A 16,326-nucleotide genomic window follows, 5' to 3' on the forward strand; every position below is an offset into this window, starting at 1 on the left:
GCGTTTGTGCTTCCCCCTGCAGGTGGTACTGAAGAATGAGCCGGTCCATCCGTTTGGCCTGGCTGTGTACGGTGACTACATCTTCTGGACTGACTGGGTGAGGAGGGCTGTGCTCCGTGCTGACAAATACACAGGAGGAGACATGAAGGTGCTGCGTGCCGACATCCCTCAGCAGCCGATGGGTATCGTTGCGGTGGCCAACGACACCAACAGCTGTGAGTTTTTTTTACACACAGAGATGGATCCCAATGTTTGTGTAGAACTGTGTGATTGTGTATGTATGTATGTGATTTGGTAAATTTTATGTCAAAATCAATTGGAAAAAAATACTTAGGCAATAAAAAGCCTTGCCCATTTTTGCCTAATCCAGCAAATTAAATAGCTGCCAACTCAAGATACTTGTCTAATTGCCATTAATCAGTCCAACTGATTGATCTACAACATTGCACAATCACCAAATGCCACCAAAAATGAACTGATAAATTAAATAAAAATTAAATGGTTTGAAATGTATAGCAAAATCTCTGGCAGTTGACAAATTTATATAATTTCATATAGCACTAACATGCACCTAAACCATACATACAGCACATTGCTTCGACTAGTAAAACATAGTGTAGTGCAATATCAACAGCTCTTTTTATATTTACATGTTGAGCAGTCATTATTGAGGTAGAACCAGTATAACTTGGGGTGTTATGAAATTTCATTACTGTATACAATAGCTGTGATAACATCAACATACGTAGGGCATTACAAATCAAACTAGTTCGATAAAAGGTTTTAACACAAGCTGTTTTAGAGCAAGTATTTAAACACTCACTGGCACAACACACGTGAACTAAGATGTTTTTTCTGCCCCAACAGAGCAGTTAATGGGATGACAAAACTAATCTGGGAGTGACGCTGCACCAGATGAATTGCAGACACCTCCATTCATGAGCTCTATATTACCACAGGCACACACCCTCTAAATTGCTCTTCACTTTTCTCCATACGTCTTCACCTCTCTCTCCAAATCATCTTGTTCTACATCTCCCATTGTCTATATACTTTTAAATCAATGCAGCCCTGTGTTTTTTTCTCTTCCATATCGTCAGCCATCTTTTCCCTCAATTTGCCTCATTCAGTAAACTCTCTCGTGCTCCAATACCCACAGCGACCATACAAGCCGAGAGCCTGCGGTAAATAGCTGCAAATCCCATTTAGATTGAGTCACATTGAATTACGCATTCAGCGGAGAGCGGAGGCAAGGCCACATCAGGCAGGCGTGTTTGTCTGCTGATGGGGATGTGTGTGTAGGGGGAATGTGTTTGCTTGTGTGTCAGGAGGGTGGATGTGGGGTCAGAAATTCTCATTCACTCAAGTGTGTGTGTGTGTGTGTGTGTGTGTGTGTGTGTGTGTGTGTGTGTGTGTGTGTGTGTGTGTGTGTGTGTGTGTGTGTGTGTGTGTGTGTGTGTGTGCAACTTTCCTCATGTCTGCATAGGTGAGTTCTCTCTGTGCCGTGTTGACAATGGAGGATGTCAGGATCTGTGTCTGCTGACCTCAGAAGGAAGGGTCAACTGCAGTTGCCGTGGTGACAGGAAACTTTTGGAAGACAACACCTGCATAGGTAATGCAAGCAAGGGATTCATAAAAACAAATGTTAGGCTTAAAATTCTCATCATACAAAGATAAAAAATTCATCTTTTACACACTGTTTTATTCATTTTTTTTATCTGCTTATTTTACTGTGCAGAAGCTCTTTTACATGCAGACCGCAATGTAATAAAATAACAAGCAAAGACTGAGATCAGGACTTGAATGGATTTGAAAGAGCACTGAAAATGTTTCCATGCAGCATGCCTCAGGGGTGGGCAACTCTTGCTAAGTGCATTTTTCTGTCCTTGTCTCGCAGCCCTAAACACTACATGTAACAGCATTGATGAGTTTGAGTGCGGGAATGGAGACTGTGTTAACTACACCCTGACTTGTGATGGCATGGCCCACTGCAAGGACAAGTCTGACGAGAAACAGTCCTACTGTGGTGAGTGGAAGGTTTTTCTCTCGCAGTTTCAGCCATACTATTGCTGTTGACATTTTTAAGTTGAGTCCATATCGTATCCTGTTCTCAGCCAACCGTGTGTGTAAGAAGGGCTACAGACGGTGTGTGAATGGCCGCTGTGTGGGGCATAGCTCCTGGTGCAACGGGCAGGACGACTGTGGAGACAATTCTGATGAACTCTTCTGTAACAGTGAGTCGAGTAAACTTTATTTTTTTTTTCCGCCCGACGTCATTTTGATTTTTTAAAAATTGCGTTCTGCCTAAATACTGCGTCTCGTTTTCCTGTGTGTCAGCCACACTGTGCTCGGCCGATCAGTTCCAGTGCAGAGATGGAGGCTGCATCTCCAACTCCAGCAAGTGCAACCAGAAAGTGGACTGTGAGGATGCCAGTGACGAGATGAACTGCAGTGAGTTCAGCAAAAATTAGGAAAAAACCTATAATAAGAAAGGCCAACACTGTCTCTCAGGCTGTGGTAAAAAGTAGTTCTGCTCTCTCTGTTCAGCTGCCACGGACTGTTCCAGTTACTTCCATCTGGGAGTGAAGGGAATGACATTTCAGAAGTGTGAGTTCACCACCCTCTGCTATGCCCCTTCATGGCAATGCGATGGCGCTAATGACTGTGGAGACTTCTCTGATGAAAGAAATTGCCCAGGTATTTTAAGAGCCTCTGAAATACACATATTTTCTCACAGCTGAATGTACACGCAGTATTCCAGGAACAAGTGAAATCATTTTTTCACAGATGGATTAGAGCAAGAAGTCCAATTTGGATTACTCTAAATGGAATAGAAACAAAAACAATGAACGTTTTCATCCGTTAAATTGTGGTTTGGGAGGAAATTCTCCGCAAAGTAAATTATTTTTCTCTTCATGCTGGCTTAGCTCCCTGATGTTTTCTTGTTTAACTTACCACTTGTCTGTCACCGTGCCAGGGAGCGGGAAAACAAAGTGTCCGACGCCCTTCTTTGCCTGTCCTAGTGGACGTTGTATCCCTATGAGCTGGACTTGTGACAAGGAGAATGACTGCGAGAACGGTGCAGACGAGGCTCACTGCGGTATGTTTAGATACTGTACCAGAGCCTAAACAATCTGAAACGCTACAGACCGTTACTTTGTTTTGGTAATTTGTATTTTGCACTTTAAACATTTCTTTCTGGTCCTCCAGATAAGTTTTGCTCAGCCTCCCAGTTTGAGTGTGGGAACCACCGCTGCATTCCCAACCGCTGGGTGTGTGACGGAGCCGACGACTGTGGTGACAGCAGTGATGAGGACAGCAAGTGCAGTGAGTGTTGGGAACGAAACTGTAGTGAATACCGATACAAGAAGCAGACATAGTGCTAACAAGTCTAGAACCGCAACTCTTTTGACAGCAGTAGGTTCTGTGAGAATCTGGTTTGAATTCTTAAACCAGATTTAGTTTAGCAGATTAGCAAGTGCTTTAATCTTTTTGCATTTAATCAATTTTGCATGATACTTGTCATGATGATTACTTCACATTGCTCTGTTGCAATATGGACTGAAACACTGGCATGCATGCAAAGAATTAAGGTTTTAATAATAGTTTCAAACCATTATGATTATATTATTAACAATAATGTAACAGTTCCCATTCTGCCTCTGAAATAAAGATACAGTCATTGATCATCAGTGGTTAAACATTATATTTACAAATAGGGCAATAAAAGGCATTAAAATCACCTTCAATAACCTCTTTCCGTCACAGAGACCAAAACCTGCAGTCCTGAGGCGTTCCAGTGTCCTGGATCACATATGTGTATCCCTCAACGCTGGAAGTGTGACGGGGACAAAGACTGCCCTGATGGAGCTGACGAGAGTGTCAAAGCTGGCTGTGGTGAGTGCAGGCAGGGGCAAGAAGTGGTCAAAATAATACATAAACTATATATAAAATAGATACATGAAATAAATAAATCCATGCAGCACCTGGTGGACCATGAAACCTGTTTATCGCACTTACTCATCAAATATTTTTTATGTCTCAGTGTTCAACAACACATGCAGCAGCAATGAGTTCATGTGCCAGAACCGACAGTGTATCCCCAAGCACTTTGTGTGTGACCATGACAACGACTGCAGCGATGGCTCCGATGAGTCCCAGGAGTGTGGTGAGTGGACCCATGACCTCTTATTCCTCATGGGGCGATTTAAAAAGCTTTCTCCTCCTCACTTGTGCTTTTAACAACAGCGAGCCTAACTGTCCTTCACCCCGCTGCTGTTTTCTCGCCGCAGAATATCCAACATGTGGAACCAATGAGTTCCGCTGTGCCAACGGACGCTGCCTCATCCAGAGTTCATGGGAGTGCGATGGAGACTTCGACTGCCACGACCACTCAGACGAAGCACCTAAGAACCCACGTTGCACTGACTCAGGTTAAATTCACACTGCCGCTCCAGAGACACTATTTTTTATGTGCTTATCTTACTAATCGACATGGACCAAAGTAGCCAGATGTCTAATTTTCATCTATAGCCTCGGAGCATGTCGATGCAGCCAAAACAAAGGACACTGTTATAGCACTAACAGCACAGAAAGCAAACATGGGCAGCAAACAAGTCACATCCAGTATAATTAAATGTGTTAATGAACATAAAAGTGAATATGACATTAATATTTGTTATTATCTTTTTGACAAACTAAATGCCTAAATGACTAAAAGCTGCACTGGTTGACTTTTTCCTCTTCATTTGTTTCCCACTTCATTCCTTTCTGTAATGGAACAGAGAAGAAATGCAACGACACTGCGTATGCCTGCAATAATGGAAACTGTGTCGATGAGGCGTTGCTCTGTGACCATAAGGACGACTGTGGTGATGGCTCTGATGAGCTGAACTGCTTTATTAACGAGTGCCTGAACAGCAAACTGAGCGGCTGCTCTCAGCTCTGTGAAGACCTGAAAATAGGCTTTAAGGTAAGTGAACACCGTGAAATTCTGACTTTGAGTTCTCTAGTCATGAGCGTGTAATATAAACAGCGTTCATTGTTGCTTTACCTGCTCTGTACTGTGCCTCCTCACAGTGTAGATGCCACCCTGGCTTCCGTCTGAAGGATGATGGGAAGACTTGTGTCGACATAGATGAGTGCACAACCACCTATCCCTGCACGCAGCGTTGCATCAACACACACGGCAGCTTTCACTGTCTGTGTGTGGAAGGTTTCAGCCTTAGTCCTGAAAACCCCACCATATGCAAATCCACCTCAGGTAAGAAACATGACAGATTAATAACATTCAGCCAAGTGTTTAAGGCAAATCCACTCACATATGATGTTTCCCTCCCTGCAGATGAAGAACCCTTCCTGATCTTTGCTAACCGCTATTACCTGAGGAAGCTCAACTTGGATGGATCCAATTACACACTGCTCAAACAGGTGAGGCCTGCAGATACAGTATGTTTTTTTGAAGTGCCGGGAAAGTCTTGCAAACCCTCCTGCAGGAGTTTATCGCTGGCCCCGGACTGACGTAGCTCCTGTGCTTTGACAGGGCTTGAACAATGCTGTAGCTCTGGACTTTGACTACCGCCAGCAGATGATTTATTGGACAGATGTGACCACCCAGGGCAGCATGATCCGACGCATGCACATCAACGGCAGCGATGTTCAGGTCGGTGTAGCAGCATCTTGTTTAAGGAAGACAGGGGGCAGTGCTTATAATACCTGCCTGGCTTTCCTTCTCATAAATTATTATGATATATGTTATGTTATGTTATATATGTTCCTTATTTGTACACATGTATGGGAACTAAATTCACTGTGAAGCACAGATTCAGTAAGTATATACTGCTTTCTCATTTGTTAGGTCCTTCATCGCACATCACTCAGCAACCCAGATGGTCTGGCAGTCGACTGGGTGGGAGGAAACCTGTACTGGTGTGATAAGGGACGGGACACTATCGAGGTGTCAAAGCTGAATGGAGCGTACCGGACAGTTCTGGTCAACAGCGGCCTGAGGGAGCCACGTGCTGTGGCTGTGGACGTACGCTATGGGTAAGAGTGACACGACACAACTTTAGAAGATCTGGGTCGACTGAAAGTTAGAAAGTTGAACTGCCTACTTCATTGTCAGTTAGGTACAGAAAATGTGTGTTAGACTGACTTTTAAATTCTGCACATGAATGATTTCGTAATTTGTTTGAGACCTCTGGAGCCTAGTGGATGTTAAATTCTGATGTGTTGGGACCAATAACCGTAACTAATACAGCACATCTCTGACAGGTATTTATACTGGTCAGATTGGGGTGACAGCCCCCACATAGGGAGGATCGGGATGGATGGCACCAACAGGAGTGTCATCGTGGAGGATAAGATCACATGGCCCAATGGTCTCACGCTGGACTTTGTTAATGACCGTATCTACTGGGCTGATGCTCGGGAGGATTACATCGCATTTGCCAGCCTGGATGGAACCAGCAGACACACAGGTGACACACACATACAGACACAGAGGAGTGTGTTTGTAGACTTATCCAGTTGTAGCTACCAACTTATTTGTTTTTGTACCGTGCCCCTGCAGTTCTGACTCAGGATATCCCCCACATCTTTGCCATGACACTGTTTGAGGAGTACATCTACTGGACAGACTGGGAGACAAAGTCCATCAACAGAGCTCATAAGACTCTGGGAATCAACAAGACCATGCTGATCAGCACCTTACACAGGCCGATGGATATCCACATTTACCACCCGTACCGCCAGCCTGAAGGTAAAAACAAGACACCCGTCATTCATTACCACATGTAAATATTCATCTGTGTCCTGGTCCCTGTCTGATCTGCCCTTAATTCTACCTATGCACATTTCCCTTTTTATTTAGTGGCTGACCACCCATGCCAACTCAACAATGGAGGCTGCAGTAACCTGTGTTTGCTCTCACCTGGAGGGGGCTACAAGTGCGCTTGCCCCACTAACTTTTACCTAGCAGCTGATGGCAGACAGTGCTTGTCCAACTGCACTGCAAGTCAGGTGTGCTATCTCGAAGTTATCATTCTCAACATTAACCTGTATTGACACGTTATTAATTTGAAAAAATAAATCATTCTCTCTTCTGTCCCTCCAGTTTGTTTGCAAAAATGACAAGTGCATTCCATTTTGGTGGAAGTGTGATACTGAAGATGACTGTGGGGACCGCTCGGACGAGCCTGCAGACTGCCGTGAGTGATGAGTGTGCACTGGATAGTCATTTCCTGTTGATTCAATGACGTAGTATTTAGTTTTGTTTGTTCTGGTTAATAATGCGCTTTGTTTTCTCACTGTAGCTGAGTTTAAATGCAGACCAGGCCAGTTCCAATGTGGCACCGGCATCTGCACCAACCCAGCCTATATCTGCGACGGAGACAATGACTGCCAGGACAACTCTGACGAGGCCAACTGCGGTACACACACCTTCATATACCTACAGATTTGAAATCTTTTTACGCCTCCTTGTTGTCTGTCCATCCGTCCGTATGTCCGTCTGTCCCATTCTTGTGAACGTGATATCTCAGGAATGTTTCGAGGGAATTTCTTCAAATTTGGTAGAAACATTCATTTGGACTCAAAGATGATTATATATGATAACTCATGAATTCTTACGCAAATTATGTATGGTGTAAAATTATGACTTCACAACTTCAACTTCACTGTCATCATAATTTTCTGCAAAAACACGTCTGGCCATTTTGTCAATGCTGTAACTCAGGAAGGGAGATTGTGACCATATTTCCTGCATCTTGGCTGGGTGGGGGAGGCATACAACTGCGAGTCGGTAATTCTAGTTCTCAGCTGGATCCATAATAACCCATATCTTCTGTTAACCATTATTTGTCATCTTTCTGCTTCTAGATATCCATGTGTGCCTGCCCAGTCAGTTTAAATGTACCCACCCCAGTCGCTGCATCCCTGGCATCTTCCGTTGCAATGGACAGGACAACTGTGGAGAGGGAGAGGATGAGAAAGACTGTCGTAAGTCTCCCAGTTTTTTGCCCTGCTAGTGGCAGAGCCTAAGGATGGTACTGGTCACTACAGTGTGCCCATCTGTTCATTTACCAGAACAACACTTTGGTCCAGAAAAAGTTAGCTCTATCATTTGTAGCCGGACTAAAACTTGGCCCCAGAGGATGAACCCTACTGACTGTAGTGACCCCTTGACCTTTCCTCCGTCGCTTCCCATAGGCCACGCTTTCCACTTATACATACTGTATTTCAAAATCTAATGAGCACATAGGAAATTGCTAAAGACTTTCATGCTCCCTAGAGCCCTATTTTGACCTTTCCTTTAGCTACGCCCTGAAGCTAAATGATGTTGCATAATGTAATTGCCATGACATTTGCTGAGCACGTTCATCCTCCACAGAGGGAGATTACATGTTCTATTCCTTTGTGCCATTCTGAGGTCAAAATTTACATTTTAGCACATTTAACTGCAAGTACATGTAAATGTATTATGTGATGAATATTGTAGTCTCAAGGTGCCACAATAGGACATTGTAGTGATTTTAATTCGTGAAATTTGTGATTAGATATTATTTTTCATGTAGTGTCTAATCTGTCTGTCTCCTGTGCAGCGGAAGTGACATGCGCCCCTAACCAGTTCCAGTGTGCCATCACCAAGCGCTGTATCCCACGGGTGTGGGTGTGTGACAGGGACAATGACTGTGTGGATGGATCTGACGAGCCCGCCAACTGCAGTAAGACATGGCTTATTATTACTGCGCCAAACAACGCCTTTACTTAAGAAATGAGTCTCCATCAGAGCCTGAGCATGGTCCACTGGGAAGCTGTGAATATCATTAATAGATAAAAACTAAACCTAGGAAGTATTGCACTGGGGTTTGGAATTTAAAAAGCAAACCTGACATCATACAGCTCCAACAGGAGGAGAGCGTTGATTTTCACACAATATTAATAATAACACTTTAATCTACTTATTATCCGTTAATTATTTTTGCAGAACGAGAGTGAATAAGCTCGTCTTCTCATGTCCAGTATTCAGATGTCTAAACCTTGAGCTCCTCTCTGTTGCAGCCCAGATGACGTGCGGCGTAGATGAGTTCCGCTGTAAGGACTCGGGGCGCTGCATCCCGGCACGCTGGAAGTGTGACGGAGAGGATGACTGCGGAGACGCTTCCGATGAACCCAAGGAGGAGTGTGGTAAGGAGAGAGTGGTAGTCGGAGGGGGAGAACGAAAAAGTTAGTGATCACTGAGAAGATATCTGGTGCCAAAAAAAAAAAAAAAACAGAGCTACAGCCATGTTTGTACTTAGTATGTCTGTTCGGTGCGCAGATGAGCGGACATGCGAGCCGTACCAGTTCCGCTGTAAGAACAACCGCTGTGTGCCTGGCCGCTGGCAGTGTGACTACGACAACGACTGTGGTGACAACTCTGATGAAGACAAGTGTGGTAGGCTTCTCCTGTTTTTCCTATTTTGCGGAGGGATGCTGCTCGCTCACACGGTCACAACCACAGCCTGTATGAAAACAGTGATTCAAAATATAATATGAGCTCTACTGTGAGTAGACTTCAGATGCAACATGTTATAGCGGTAAGCAGTGTATCACCTCTCACTGTGTATGTGTATGTGTGTGTGTGTGTTATATTAACTCAACTACACTCATGGTTGAGACTTCAATTTCTTTTTAGTTAACTAGTTCTGTGGCCATTTGCACATCTCACATCATCTCATGTCTATTTTGCATTTCACACTGGCCTGTTGCTGTGAGCCAGAGGTAGGTGTTTTCACAGTTTCACCTCAACCATTCACAACCTCAGCTACCCAGTCCTTTGTGTGCCCCCCGGCTTTTCTTTTGTTCTGAGCTTTTTCCTTCCTTTTCGATCCCACTAGCTCCTCTAGCTCCTCCGCTACATACAGTGCAGAATGCTGTACCATCCCCACCTCTGTTACCCCATGAGTCAACCTTGTGATTTGAAAAACCAGCTTCATTTTATTGATGTACGTCTGGCTCTCGACAGACAATCCCGTGTTGTTTTAGCAGTCAGCTCTATTCCCACCTTTTCTCTTCTCTTTTCCTTTCCTTACGCCTTTCCTTGCTCCTTGCCTCTACTCTCTGCTCCTCCTTGATTATCATCTCTCCCCCTCCTAAGCTGTCTTCTCTTCGTCCTCAGTGCCTCGTCAGTGTTCAGAGAGCGAGTTTTCTTGCACCAATGGCCGTTGCATTGCTGGGCGCTGGAAGTGCGATGGGGACCATGACTGTGCCGATGGTTCAGATGAGGTATCACTTAACCATTTCCTTCCTGATTTCATTTGTTCTTTAAAAGCGGACATAGTAGGGGTATTAATGTAAGACAATTATCTTTTGTCAGAACGGCTGTGATGTGAAGTGTGACAGTGATCAGTTCCAGTGCAAAAATGGCCACTGCATCCCCATTCGCTGGCGCTGTGATGCTGATACCGACTGCATGGATGGCAGTGATGAGGAGAAATGTGACAGTGGCGGTAAGAAACGCGCAGTTGTTTTCTCCTGGATGTTTAGGCGAACGTAATGCTGACAAATGTGGATGCATACAGCGGCTGAGGTGATGTATCATTCATCCCTCTCTCCTCCTTTTTGCCACCTCCGTGTTTCAGTGGGTAGATACTGCCCCCTGGACGAGTTCCAGTGCAACAACACTCTCTGTAAACCCCTGGGCTGGAAGTGTGACGGTGAGGACGACTGTGGAGACAACTCTGACGAGAACCCAGAGGAGTGTGGTGAGAATCACTGCGTTTTCACATGACAACAGCATTCCTGGAGACCCTTTGACACCCTGCTTATAAAGAGTCTTCTCTCCACCTGTAACGTTTCTCTTCTCCCCGTTCCATAGTTAAATTCCAGTGTCCGCCCACGAGGCAGTTTCGCTGTCATAACGACCGTGTGTGTCTGCCATTATCAAAACGCTGTGATGGAGTCAACAACTGTGGGGACAACAGTGATGAAGTGAACTGCTGTGAGTTTCTTTAATCTTTTTTAAAGTTGAAAATGATTAAATAGACAGACAGAGATGGAAATTATTTAGTGGCTTGCTGTAAAGTCATATTGACAATATAAAGAGCACATTTGATTTAAATTGGGATTGCATTTGGGATGAGTTTTGCACATGATAATCAAGGTAATGACTAACTCTGTGACTGTACTCCTTCACAAGTGACTCCTTCCACACCAACGTGTCAGAAGGATGAGTTCCAGTGCTCCAGTGGCCGTTGCATCAGCTCTGTCCTGCGCTGCAACTACTTCAACGACTGCGAGGACTACGGTTCTGATGAAATGAACTGCAATAAGAAAGGTGTGTTGTGTCATGGTATATTTGTCATACTGTGTAAGTGCACACTCTCATTCTGCATAGTTATCAGTGTGACTGCATGCTCCCTGTTTCCTCACGTCTAGACACGGTGCTGAACGACTGTCGCAGCAACAGGACGGTGTGTGGAGATGGAGACGAAGCCCACTGTGTGGTGAATGGCACCGACTCTTTCTGCTCCTGCAAACCCGGCTTCCAGCCCAAAGGACGTAACAGATGTGAAGGTACAGTTTTCTCTGCCCTGGCGTCATTTTTCTCATATTATGTTATGGCTACAGTTTTCTCCAAGACTCTAAACTTTGTGTAACATGCACCATGTGGCCCGTGGGGCGTTGCACAGATAAGAACGAGTGCAAGCAGTTTGGAGCGTGTTCCCACATCTGCAACAACACGAAGGGTTCCTACAAGTGCAGCTGCCACAAGTACTTCACCAGAATCAATGACACCTGCAAGGCTGATGGTGAGTACTGAACTTTGCTAACCTGCTTTAATCTTTTCACATCTGTGCTCTACTACGATGACGTATTTGTACTTCTTCTTCTGGACTGACTTAATTCCCTGTGCACCCCCCCAGCTCCAAGACAAGTGCTCTACATCGCTGATGACAATGAGATCCGCAGCCTGGACCCCTCCATGCCAAACTGGCGTTATGAGCAGATCTTCCAGGGCGATGCCAATGTGCGCATTGATGCCATGGACCTGCACGTCAAGACGAGCCGCATTTACTGGACAAATTGGCACACGGGGCGCATTTCTTGCTATGATTTGCCTCCTTCCTCATCCTCCCCTAATAGCAACCGTAACCGACGCCAAAGTGACTCCAGGGTCACCAACCTGGAGGTAAGTCTGTATATGTTTGCTTTTGTATATGTATAATGTACAATATAAACGGGATGGGTAACATTTCCTGGTCTTTGTGTTCAGATCCCTGATCTGAAGATGCCCCGGGGCATTGCTGTGGACTGGGTGGCAGGGAACTTGTACTGGACTGACTCTGGTAGAGACGTCATCGAGGTGGCCCAGATAAGTGGAGGACGCCATCGCAAAACCCTCATCTCCGGCATGATCGATGAGCCTTACGCCATTGTGGTCGACCCCCAGAGAGGGTGAGTGGGGGTTTGGAGACTGGGGGTGCACTTAAAAAGGAGAAACAAACTCACAAGAATGCAAATGCAGATGTCATCATGATAACAGCAGTGATGAATGGAGCTTTTACATTTTATCCATTAGGAAAATGTACTGGGCAGACTGGGGGAATCACCCCAAGATTGAAACAGCTGCTATGGATGGAACCATGAGAGAGACGCTGGTAGAGGAAAACATCCAGTGGCCAACTGGTAAAACACACACACTTATACACAAACACCTCCTCCTGTCCTCAATCATCTGTTCTATACTGAATACAAAGTGTGGGTTTCTCATCTATACTTTTACTAATACTCTTCTCTGTGTGCACAGGTCTGGCCGTGGACTACTTCAACGAGCGTCTGTACTGGGCCGACGCTAAACTCTCCGTGATCTGCAGCGTGAGGCTGAACGGCAGCGATGCAGTTGTGGCTGCAAACAGCATTAAGAACAGTTGAGTGGCACATGCTCACAGTGGCACAGCTCGTGTCGCAATCCATACTAATGATTAGTCTTCATCAGTTAGGGCTCAGTTGCAATTTTATGTGGTTGGACAATGCAAGATACCGTCAGAGAAACTTCATGCAACATGTCTTCTCTGTTTCTACACAGAACTCCATCACCCCTTCAGCATCGATGTGTTTGAAGACTACGTCTATGGTGTCACCTACATTAACAACTACGTCTTCCGAGTGAATAAATTTGGCAAAGGCCCCATTGAGAACCTGACGACTGGAATGAACCACGCCACAGATATAGTTTTGTACCACCGCTACAAACAACCTGAGAGTGAGTAGAAAAAAAAGTAATAAAACTCTTAACAGCAGCAGTGCTCACGAAAAAAACAAAAGACAGTGAGGAAGACAGGGCTGAAGCAGGTCGTTAGTTATCCTAACTTTTAATACTGGTTCTCTGTCTGCCCTTGTCAGTGACAAATCCCTGCGACAGGAAGAAATGTGAATGGCTGTGTCTGCTGAGCCCCAGCGGACCGGTCTGCACTTGTCCCAATGGGCGCACGCTGGATAACGGCACGTGTGTGGAGCTGCCCACCCCCACGCTCTCTCCTATCTGTGAGTGAACAGACGGACACTGATACACACACACTGCCACATACAGATGACAAATGGCCACTGAAATCTAAAACCTTCCTCATGACTGAAAATCTTCCTCTCAACGTTCTCTACAGCTCCTCCCAGTGGTCCCTGCTTGGTCCAGTGTTTGAACGGTGGCAGCTGTTTCCTAAATGCCCACAAGCAGCCAAAATGTCGCTGTCAGCCTAATTATGGAGGAGATCGATGTGAGATTGACCAGTGCAGAGACTACTGCAAGAATGGAGGCACATGCACGCCTTCCCCTACAGGTAAGATCTGGACATCACAACCTGGTTATGGCATTTTGTGTCTTTCTTCCACTGGTCATTAAATAAAGCAATGCAGGTGGACAATCTTTATGTTTTTGTCGGCCCCATAATTTGATACATTCTTTTTCTCTTTCTTCTTCCCTTCATGTATCAGGCTCTCCCACTTGTCGATGCCTGACAGGCTTTACAGGGCCAAACTGTAACCTGCACACATGTAAGGATTATTGTAAGAATGGAGGCAACTGTACAGTCAGTGCTGGAAACCAGCCAACCTGCCGATGCCCCCTTGACTTCCTGGGTGACCAGTGTCAGTACAGTGAGTGTTCCCATTATTGTATCTGTTTAAAAATGTTCAAATACAGTACATCTACTGACGAATGAAGAACACTGCAATAAAGTCAGATTTGAGTATCTGGAACAGATTGTAGTATGGTTGGTAAGCAGTCCACTTACGTGTGTGTGTGTGTGTGTGAGCAGGAAGCTGTGAAGGCCACTGCCTGAACAAAGGTACATGTCTACAGAGTGAGGATGGCTCCCAGCTATGCCGCTGTCTGCCCCAGTACACTGGCAGCACATGTGAAATTGACAAGTGTCACTATTGTCGTGATGGCGAGTGTATCCCCAGCAACAGCTTCTCTTCCACAGGGGACTTTACCTGCCGGTGAGAACACTCACAGACACATGATTTACTCAGCATCAAAAACACACAAGAAAAACAAACGCACACAGGCAGAGATGTCTCATCTCTCTCTTTGTTGCTCACGGTGTTTTTCTGTCTTCGATAGCTGCACAAATGGCAGAGTCCAGCCCAGCTGTTACACATGTGATACAAATGAGTACTGTGCAAATGGCCAGTGCTCTATAGACCCCATCACTCGCCTTCCAGAGTGCAGGTGAGGAACAGGCCGTGTTCATTTGTAATTGTTTTCATTTGAGCCTAAATATCTCCAGTGTATCATTGCTTAAATACTTATCTCTCTTCTCATATGTGTGCAGATGCTCACCAGGTTGGGCGGGGCATCGCTGTGAGTCCGTTGCTAACAATGATGGTGCCTCAAGTACAGGCGGACGTAAGTTGACACCTCTACAATGACATTAATGATCAAGTTTGTTGAATTTGATATGATGATTTGAGGATGACTTAGTCAAAATTCACAATGCAACATTTTTACACACGTATATATATATATATATATATATATATATGTGTGTGTGTGTGTGTGTGTGTGTGTGTGTGTATGTAGGCACAGCCTCCATAGTGATCCCTGTGCTACTACTGTTGCTGCTGGTTCTGCTGGTTGGAGGAGCGTTGTTCTGGTACAGGAGAAGGATGAGAGGGTGAGTAACAGCCCAACAGACTCAGACAGTGCCGACCTCGTTTTGCTTTTGTATTCTCTCTTTCCCTCCCTCTTTCTCTTCCTTCTTTCCTTTCTTCGGTCTGCACTTTTCCCCTCCTATCTGTAATGGCATCTCCTCTGCTCCTCAGGTCTAGCCGGCCCGGCAAAACCGGCTCCAGACGCTTGCGGTAACGGTTGCCAGGGTTACACTTTTCCCTCCATACCTTCATTCAATTCTGCACCCTGATGCTCTCTCTTTCTCTGTCTTTCCCTCGCTCATGAGTCTTGGTTGCTGTGCAGTGTTTGGTCCTGTGGTGAATGTCGCGCCATTTTCTCTGATGTTCATGGGAGCTGTAGTTCATCACTCTCCTACAGTATTTCTCCTTCTTTTAAATTAATTGCCCTCTTCTGAGCAGCTCCAGAGCAGATCTATTGAAAAGATGCATTGAATAGATCTGTCAGTGCTGTAGATCTTTCATACTGTTGTCCATCATGTTGTACTGTACTGTATTGTGCTGTGGTTTGTATTGTTGTAGTGTCTCTCACAGTTGAGACATGGACAGCGCAACAGCATTCTTCCAAGCTCAGATTGGAAAATGCAATGTGAAAAATCCAGCATTTACTCAGAGGTAGATAACATAGTCGATGGAGATATTCACAGCATATTCTAGGATCTATTGTGGGTTTATTGAGGTCTGAAAGGATAGTCTGTACATTAACAGTCCCATGTCCAGGTCCACTGTGTCTGGATCTGTCCTGGGCTACATGAATGCTGGGTTTGTGTAGGTGCCTGTGCTGTGGCTTAGTTCCCTCAGCCTGGATAGTGGCAAGAGTCATGCGATGCCTCTTCCCCCCCTTCGTAATGTGGCTGTGTCCCTGCTTGCCCTGTTTAGGCTCCTATAACTCTGAATAAGAAACGAAGGTGTGACTGTTCCTTTAATATTTTGTGTAGGGCCAAGGGCTTCCAGCACCAAAGGATGACCAATGGGGCCATGAATGTTGAGATTGGAAACCCCGCCTACAAGATCTATGAGGGCGAGCCTGATGATGACGCCGGGGAGCTGCTAGATGCAGACTTCACGCTGGACCCTGACAAGGTAGAGAAAAATGCATGTATACATGCATATATGTATAAGTACATACACATGCCATAACCTCCTCTACATAACATA

At 45.3% G+C, this 16,326-nt stretch overlaps 1 protein-coding gene across 1 annotated transcript in view; it reads left to right on the forward strand.

Moving 5' to 3' along the window:
* The window catches only part of LOC111221615 (low-density lipoprotein receptor-related protein 1-like), a 75,811-nt gene that overhangs the window by 57,702 nt on the left and 1,783 nt on the right, over positions 1-16,326 (forward strand). The window contains exons 44-88 of the mRNA XM_022745068.1: positions 23-215; positions 1,487-1,612; positions 1,898-2,026; positions 2,115-2,234; positions 2,338-2,451; positions 2,548-2,697; positions 2,978-3,100; positions 3,211-3,327; positions 3,769-3,897; positions 4,046-4,168; positions 4,293-4,433; positions 4,785-4,972; positions 5,080-5,263; positions 5,345-5,430; positions 5,543-5,662; positions 5,858-6,045; positions 6,274-6,479; positions 6,572-6,760; positions 6,872-7,020; positions 7,115-7,208; positions 7,314-7,430; positions 7,879-7,998; positions 8,601-8,723; positions 9,061-9,186; positions 9,320-9,436; positions 10,160-10,266; positions 10,358-10,490; positions 10,623-10,745; positions 10,859-10,981; positions 11,180-11,317; positions 11,419-11,556; positions 11,673-11,792; positions 11,907-12,172; positions 12,257-12,438; positions 12,563-12,669; positions 12,791-12,910; positions 13,070-13,246; positions 13,387-13,527; positions 13,644-13,817; positions 13,972-14,133; positions 14,295-14,478; positions 14,603-14,710; positions 14,814-14,887; positions 15,062-15,155; positions 16,107-16,251. Coding sequence (XP_022600789.1) covers positions 23-215; positions 1,487-1,612; positions 1,898-2,026; positions 2,115-2,234; positions 2,338-2,451; positions 2,548-2,697; positions 2,978-3,100; positions 3,211-3,327; positions 3,769-3,897; positions 4,046-4,168; positions 4,293-4,433; positions 4,785-4,972; positions 5,080-5,263; positions 5,345-5,430; positions 5,543-5,662; positions 5,858-6,045; positions 6,274-6,479; positions 6,572-6,760; positions 6,872-7,020; positions 7,115-7,208; positions 7,314-7,430; positions 7,879-7,998; positions 8,601-8,723; positions 9,061-9,186; positions 9,320-9,436; positions 10,160-10,266; positions 10,358-10,490; positions 10,623-10,745; positions 10,859-10,981; positions 11,180-11,317; positions 11,419-11,556; positions 11,673-11,792; positions 11,907-12,172; positions 12,257-12,438; positions 12,563-12,669; positions 12,791-12,910; positions 13,070-13,246; positions 13,387-13,527; positions 13,644-13,817; positions 13,972-14,133; positions 14,295-14,478; positions 14,603-14,710; positions 14,814-14,887; positions 15,062-15,155; positions 16,107-16,251 — 6,288 coding nt within the window. The remainder of the gene's footprint in view (positions 1-22; positions 216-1,486; positions 1,613-1,897; positions 2,027-2,114; positions 2,235-2,337; positions 2,452-2,547; positions 2,698-2,977; positions 3,101-3,210; positions 3,328-3,768; positions 3,898-4,045; positions 4,169-4,292; positions 4,434-4,784; positions 4,973-5,079; positions 5,264-5,344; positions 5,431-5,542; positions 5,663-5,857; positions 6,046-6,273; positions 6,480-6,571; positions 6,761-6,871; positions 7,021-7,114; positions 7,209-7,313; positions 7,431-7,878; positions 7,999-8,600; positions 8,724-9,060; positions 9,187-9,319; positions 9,437-10,159; positions 10,267-10,357; positions 10,491-10,622; positions 10,746-10,858; positions 10,982-11,179; positions 11,318-11,418; positions 11,557-11,672; positions 11,793-11,906; positions 12,173-12,256; positions 12,439-12,562; positions 12,670-12,790; positions 12,911-13,069; positions 13,247-13,386; positions 13,528-13,643; positions 13,818-13,971; positions 14,134-14,294; positions 14,479-14,602; positions 14,711-14,813; positions 14,888-15,061; positions 15,156-16,106; positions 16,252-16,326) is intronic.

The sequence above is a fragment of the Seriola dumerili genome, unplaced genomic scaffold (assembly GCF_002260705.1).
Source record: "Seriola dumerili isolate Sdu_G_001 unplaced genomic scaffold, Sdu_1.0 BDQW01000088.1, whole genome shotgun sequence".
Taxonomy (NCBI): Eukaryota; Metazoa; Chordata; class Actinopteri; order Carangiformes; family Carangidae; genus Seriola; species Seriola dumerili.